This window comes from Physcomitrium patens, chromosome 4 (genome assembly GCF_059467195.1).
Source record: "Physcomitrium patens ecotype Gransden chromosome 4, ASM5946719v1, whole genome shotgun sequence".
Taxonomy (NCBI): Eukaryota; Viridiplantae; Streptophyta; class Bryopsida; order Funariales; family Funariaceae; genus Physcomitrium; species Physcomitrium patens.
In genome coordinates this window covers 6,858,557-6,865,833 of record NC_143413.1, presented here as the reverse complement: position 1 = coordinate 6,865,833, position 7,277 = coordinate 6,858,557, and the positions used below count along the sequence as shown (strand labels likewise).

The window sequence follows — 7,277 nt, the reverse complement described above, 5'->3', positions numbered from 1 at the left end:
ACAATGCATGTATCCATGTAGATATGTATTTAATAAAAATTACTTCTTTGTAAGGGGAGAGTAGTCAATTTTATATCCTAATTTTTACAAGATTAGTATAAGTAATGTTTAATAACAATATTGTTATTATATATTTTTTTAAATTATGGCATACTTAAGAAAGTATGATTTAATTTCTATTCTTTTTTTAAAAAGAATTGTAAATGTTGCATTCAAGTCGTGTTTTTTTACTCATGGTAATAAGTAAAAAAATTCATATTTTGAAAAGATTATAAAATTTGACCAATTGGTTAATGAAGTTTATTACTTTTTTGATAATTTACTCACTAAATAAATATTTGATTGCTGTGATTCACTTATATCAAACACCAGGACAAGAAACCACAAAGGAAGTAAAAGAAAGAAGATAGGAGAAAGAAGAATTAGAGGTTCATTGACATACTATTTGAATTTGCCTCTGCGTAGAGGAAGAGGACCAACACTGATTACTTAGAACTGGCTGGATGTGGAAAATTTGGAATAAAAAACACAACTGATATGACATGGCTTTCTTTGTGCAACACTCTACTAGGATCTAACTCCTTCAAAGTTCACAAATTGAGAGAAATAAGTGCCATATACAAAGACTTACTGTAGAAGAGCTACAGAAGGAACTACTGTCAGTGTGGTTTAGGCCTAAGGTGCCATCTGTGCAGGTGGAGGAGATTGGAATAAGGGTGGAATAGCATTGAAAATGGTATTTGTATCCACTCCCCCTTTAGTAACTGTTGATAGTGATACTAGAACTCCCACAAGTGCAGCATTGGCAGCTAAAGTTGGCTCTGCTTGCTGATAGTTGGAACGCCTGTCAACATATTTGTCAAATCTATTTGGTCCAGCAACCATTGCCCCCTCAATTACATGTGGATTAGGCAAATTTGCATCCCTATACTTATAACCTTCAGTACATTTTACTCTTGTTTGAGTCTTGGGAATAGATGCAGCCCTGTGATGAACTTGTTTTGGATACTTCTTACCATAGCCAACCACATAGCTCATATTCATGGGGTTGTGTCCAAGCACATAGTTTACCTGCACATATTCAGTGCAATTAGTAGTTCCTTTCTGGTAACCATTTTATGCAGGTTGCCAGCATGGCAAAAATATCCCCAATATGGAGCATGATCAAATATGCTCTTTGGGTAAAGAAAGCAATTCACTGTGGATAATGAGAGTCTTACCTGTGATTGGGCATAGATGTTCAAGGTTTCTGCAGTGTAGAAAATATTTCTACAAGTCCATCCAGGCACATCAAAGGTCTTCATGTAATCAGCATATGTTGATGCAACCATTGAATTACTGATTGCATACTGCAATAGCTGTGGTTGCCCAGGCATGAATACTGTCAGCCCCCCTGTTTACATTGCACACAATACATCCAAGTTTTAGTAATTGGCACTTGATTCTCCACAACTATATATATATATATATATATATATTTAAAAGAGAAAGAAAACAGACATATATTGGGTACTGTTTGGTCTGTCATTTTTTCTGTGTACATTATTTGTTGACATTCCTAAAATACATATGAACAGGTATTTTTACATGTAATAAAAGCAAGGAAATAGGTTGGTCAACTAACCTTTGGTAACACCAAACTTCTTGAACTGTGGAAGATAGGAGCACATAACAGTTTGAGTTTGATTATGGTACTCTCTGAGTAGCTGTTCATAAGGATATCCTGGGCTTTGTACAAGCAAGAGTCTTGACAAAAGAACCTGCAGAAAGAGCAGAGAGATAATTTATAGTTCATAGTGTGGCAAGAAGACATGGTCACTGTTGGACATTCTACTTTACCTAACATGCAAAGAAATCAAGCATTTGAATTACATGGAACCTTACAACTGAACCTAAAAATCTCCAACCAACAAATACTTTACCAATTGAAAACTGCACTGTACCTGAGCACCTATGAGCTTATTGTCCCAGCTGAACACACCATAAGTGGGCCCTCCACCATTAGCATTGGCATTCTTAGCAAGTGCTGAGTTTGTAATAAGTTGAAGATATGTGATGTTCCCTGTGGCATAATACATCCAAACTCCACCCCACAAGAACTCATCCCAGTAGCTGGTGGAATTATAGAAAGGTACTTCTCCCTCTGGCAGGCCAACAACATAACTTGCTCTGTTACCCATTCTTCTTGCAAAAGTCCAGATGTTTGTTGCACCTGTGATCAACTTCCTAGAGTATGCTGGGGTATCTTTGAAGACAATAGAGGCAGCTGCAAGAGCTGCTGCCATTTCTGCACCCAAATCTGGGGCAGAACTCACTGCATATGCTGGTCTGGGGTAGTCCATGTCCTCAGGCCTTTCCCAACAGTAGTGGTCATTGGGGGAGGATGTATTTCCACTCCCTACCTGATGAGAAAGAAGTCACACTTTTTTAAAATCATATCATGAGATTTTCTCATTGTAATTCAAAGGGAATGTGCTAAGTAGTCAATGACTACTTAGCATGTGACTAATTCCCGATGTAGGGTATCTAAGAATATTCTTTCGCTTATCCTGATAAAAAAGGAAAAGACATGCAATGATGAATCTCAAACATGGCTGAAGGTGTTACAAACTAAACCAGCTTATTAGTGAAACTATGAACCTATACATTTGGTCGTACACTGGCATAACTATATTCTTGGCATCTCAGTTTGGTCTCATTTTGAACATACGCATACCTGAGCGAACACACGATCCACAGTTGACGAGGAGGAGGTAAAGGTCTTTAACATGTAATCAGTGCCCCACTTAATTATCTCCTTGGCGTGATTCAGCTCTCCCGCCGCTAGGTATTTACTTTTGTACTCGATAACACTCCAACTCAACAGGGTCATGGCATAAGCTGCAGGAAACCCAAATTTGATATTATCTCCTGCATCGTAGTAACCACCAGTGAGGTTAACACCAGCATCTCGTCCATCATTTAGACCAGAATGCGATCTCCATGAGATATTGTTGGATGGTGGCAGATGTCCAGCTGCAATTCACAAACGAGTGCAGTTAGAACCAGTTCCCTCATCGCATCTTGTGATGTGTACAACTTTTTCATTGAATAGTGGTTTGATCCCATGATACTTCTGTAGTGGTCAAATTGCTGTGTCATAACATTGCTTTCATTACATTACAAATGGTTCAAGCATGCCCAGAATGCAGGAGAGAGGCTATGTTCAACATCAACGAAAGGCAATTGTCATGCTGAGGGAGACATTCCCGTGATTGCTAGGATTATATGTTGGCTTACATTTCTGAGCATCGAAGAATTTGAGTGCCATTTTTAAGGCAATAGTGTAGTTGTCGAGGGGCGGAGGATGATGTTGTTTACGAGGAGCGAATTTATAGATGAGGATTGACAGGCCCACAATAGCGCCGGCAGCGAACAGGGTACCGATAAGAATGAAGAACATTTTGCGGCTGCATACCACACAACCCAAGTCTATCTCCTTCTTCTCCTTAGGAGCTGCGGGTTCTAATAGCCAACTCTGCTGCGTCTCCTCTAAACTCTTCAAAGAAGCCATGTCGAAATCCATCTTCCTACTGCGAGTATCATCTCCTGCCTCCGAGTCCATAATCATCCTCATTGGCCCTCCTGGCCAGCTGTTGTGCATGGTTGTTGGTTCCTTCCTCTGCTTCTATCACCCAATTTACGATTGCAGCGCCTCTGGATCAAAACGCAGTTTACAATCACTCGTCCAACAACTTCAACGGTCCTAACCGACACTTCGAGTTCGCCTAGGATTCGATCATACGGACATCCAACAGCACCCTCCACGCTAATCAAGGCCCCGAACTCACACAGTTCACGTAGATGTTGTGGTTTTGAATGAAATCAGGTCTACCCGGCAAAGAGTCGCGATTACACATGACTTCATTCTTTTACACAATACGGCGCTTAATTGTTTGTTATCCTTCGACAGAGGAAATACCGGAACACTTACCAGTTTCACTTTCCAACATCGACGACCTTGCTTCACAAACATTCAACCCAAAACGGTCTATCAAGAGTCACGACATTGTGTGAATCACATCAACTACAACGCTGCGTCAAGTTTTGTTCACTGCCTGGCGAAGATCCCTGATCGCCTCGCACAAGCAGAAGGTACCTTGCCAATGAAGCTAAAAGCAAAGATAGCACACACAGCTGGTTCTCTTAACAATGAAATGGACACTCAATATACTCACCAGACTTCTCCTCTGCCCAATTCTACACACATTTATAACCCGTTTTCTAACAAGCCACACTTCTCCCACTCCTCTCTTTCTCAACTTCCCAACCCTCTTGCCCAAGGTAGGGAAGCTGCTACCACAAGCTATGTGTACTCGATTTGGACAAAATGTCAACTACTTCCAAATGATCACAATCCTGAAAGAAAAGAGGCAGAGCTCCACCAGCTTGATGAGACAGATGCAGGAGCAATGTGCAGACCAGCAGAACGAAATGCTCTTGTGTAGCAACTCAGCAAGCTAATGGACATGTCACGTCATGAATCATCAAACGCTGCACCAACTACCGCCATAAAAATTACGACGACTGACGTAATTCACGACACATATATATATATATATATATATATATATATGTATTGATTCTGACATCAAGCGACGACTGCTGCATCTGTAAAATGTACCTACAGGGTTCTCTTCTCTCCCGCACGACTTGCTGCCAGACCCAGTCTAGCTTCCTAACGACTCCCCCTCGCCCACCAAATCTTCCTCTCAAACCTCGCAAAGTGACAACAGTTAGGCACGTCGTTGATGATCGGAGAGTGCGGTCGCTTCACCAACAGGTTTTGCGGGAACGGGGTGGAAATCTACTTCTTCGATTCCCCTTCACTTGGGATTTGAGCTGCGATTCGCAGGGATTGGCAGAATGAGAGCGAATTTGGGCGGGAGTGGGGAGGTCGCGCCAACCCACACCTGGCTGTGATGGCAGCAGGTCTTCTCTCAGGGACGAAACTGTACCAAATTTTCTACGCCTTCATTCATCCACGACCTCCCTGTGCTGCCCCATTGCTTCGCCTGCTTTCCACCAACACAAATCCAACCCAATGCTCTGCGTGTTGTTAGGTGTTCTCGAGATTCTTCCACGCTAGATCGCCAGTATTCACATTGCGCTATAGTGAGTGGGTTCCTCTCAGGCCACCTCTGTCTCCTTGCCGCAGGCCATGCTCTAGAGCAATGACAGGAAGCTATGTATTCCTCTGGGTTTCCGCCACTGCTCTTCGAACTTCTACTTGTCTGATATGCTCAAATCTCGAAGATCGGCACCCATTGTCCGATCTCTCAATGAAGGCATGCTCATCGTTACGATGATAAACAATCGCAATGACAACCACGCTCAACAAATTTAAGAACAATACCAATTACTGAATCGCAACAAATGACCAATGCAAACGATGTGTAACAGACGATCTTACACGACTCGAAACAGATTTGCATTTCACGAGTCTCCAAATTTTTGCAAATTGGTAACGGCATGAATGGGATGTTTGACACGTTCTCTGAATAACCATGAAAGCACCAGAACACGAGATTGAACTCAAACATTGAATTCGGTTCTTTCATTCCGTCGATTGTGGTTGCGACAACTTCACCTCCAAGTTTGCAATCACGATGCCAGCATGATATCTCACACATGAAATTATCCCCTCTGCGTTGTTTGGAATTAGTTGTCCTTCAGTTACAGAAAAACACAACACTTTCATGGTTATACTTCATCAGCCATTGAGATAAGAAACAGTGAGGCACATGCACTATGTGTTATCGACTGGGTTGGAAGCACCCACTGTTTGCTTTGCAGATTGCTCCGTCCTCAAACCTGTCGATACTCATCCCGCCTTCAGAATAATGCATCACCGCCAACCACTCAAACCTCCACTAAAACCTTGCCATGCCGAAGAATGAAAGAGAAGAAGAAGATGGCATGATCTTTCACTGAGCATGCATGGATGGATATATAGTGAGTTGGTTAATTAGTGAGTGAGTACTGCAACATCTAAGGCAGGATTTTCAGATGTGAGTTTACAAAGGTGTGTTGATTGAGTCTGTGATGTGAGCCACATGTGGTGAAAAGGAGTGGTACCCGACATAGGAATGTTTTTAGTCCCGTCTTGTTTGGGACATGTGCTTCCAAGCGAAGGACTAGATGTCGGCTTTCCAAATGGAGAGTACACTATACAAGGATGAGATTGGACATGTCCTAAGAGAGAAGGATAGGATGCTCCAATAGAACATTCAAATGGAATGCCAAGATTGCATTCCAGCGTGTTGAATGGAAGGTCAACTATCTTGGAATTTCTACAAGTGCATTTGATAGTCATTAAATCAACTCACTAGTTATTTTAGGATAAAAAGATATATTTAGAGTACTTAAAATCACAATATATGGTGAGTAGTGTAGAAATCCTTAGACAAATAGAAAATTAAAATGTAAGTTATAAAAATGGAATCTTAATAAGTCTTAGAGGCAATTATCTTAGTTGGTTTAGTTTTTTTTTATTTATAATTAAGTATTAAAGATTATTTATTAAGATCAATATTTACATTAGCCTTCTATCTATATGTATTACTTATAAAAAACTATAAATGTTAGTTAGTAATTAGAAGAAGCATGAGAAAAAATCTCATGTCTTTTTAGTTAGTTATATAAGAAATAAGATTTATAGTTGATTTAAATTGATTTTATTATTATAAAAATCAAAAAAAAATATAGCTTTAAATTTATATTAATATTATAAAAAAATTATAAGAATTTTTAGAATTTATTTTAAAAAATTAGGAATTTTTAGAGCAATTTTTAAGAATTTGGTAAAAATAAGTTTTATCACTTTGGGAGCTATTAAAAAGAAATGGAGCAAGATTTGAAGGCCTTTCAAGGTTTCTATGCTAATTAGATGTTTTAAAATACCATAGTGAAGTTAAAAATATAAAAATATTGGTTTTACTAGTAGAAAATAAAAGGACCGGTAGCTAGTATAATCCTTGTAAGAAAGGAGTTATACAAGTTCCATATGAGTTGTAGCACTGTGAAGGTAGTTAAAAAGATAAGACTAAGGCCTTAAAGGCCTCTTCTAGAAATCCATATACACTACTTGTGAGCCTTAGTGAGGCTCAAACTCTTAATCTCTTAAGCAAGTTATCCTTAAGGTAAAAATTATTCACTTAACTTTTCTATTATTTATCTTTAATTTTTAATCTATCATAAATTATTCATAGTAACTTAGATTTATATGTTTTTTATAT

The 7,277-nt window shown here is 39.4% G+C and overlaps 1 protein-coding gene across 1 annotated transcript; it reads right to left on the bottom strand.

Annotated features, from left to right (window-relative positions):
• Window positions 1-485: 485 nt before the first annotated feature.
• LOC112281098 (endoglucanase 25) lies at window positions 486-3,798 on the bottom strand. The gene is made up of 6 exons (XM_024517272.3): window positions 3,280-3,798; window positions 2,717-3,015; window positions 1,944-2,402; window positions 1,625-1,760; window positions 1,221-1,393; window positions 486-1,071 (listed from the first exon to the last, which is right to left on the bottom strand). The coding sequence occupies exons 1-6, from the start codon at window positions 3,641-3,643 to the stop codon at window positions 676-678; spliced, it is 1,827 nt and encodes a 608-aa protein (XP_024373040.1). The 5' UTR covers window positions 3,644-3,798; the 3' UTR covers window positions 486-675.
• Window positions 3,799-7,277: the final 3,479 nt, after the last annotated feature.

Coding starts and splice junctions, on each gene's coding strand:
- LOC112281098 (XM_024517272.3), bottom strand. CDS start 3,643: ATGCACAACAGCTGGCCAGGAGGGCCAATGAGGATGATTATGGACTCG. Junction 1,394..1,624: donor GAAGTTTGGTGTTACCAAAG/GTTAGTTGACCA, acceptor CAATGTAAACAG/GGGGGCTGACAGTATTCATG. Junction 1,072..1,220: donor ACATCTATGCCCAATCACAG/GTAAGACTCTCA, acceptor GAATATGTGCAG/GTAAACTATGTGCTTGGACA.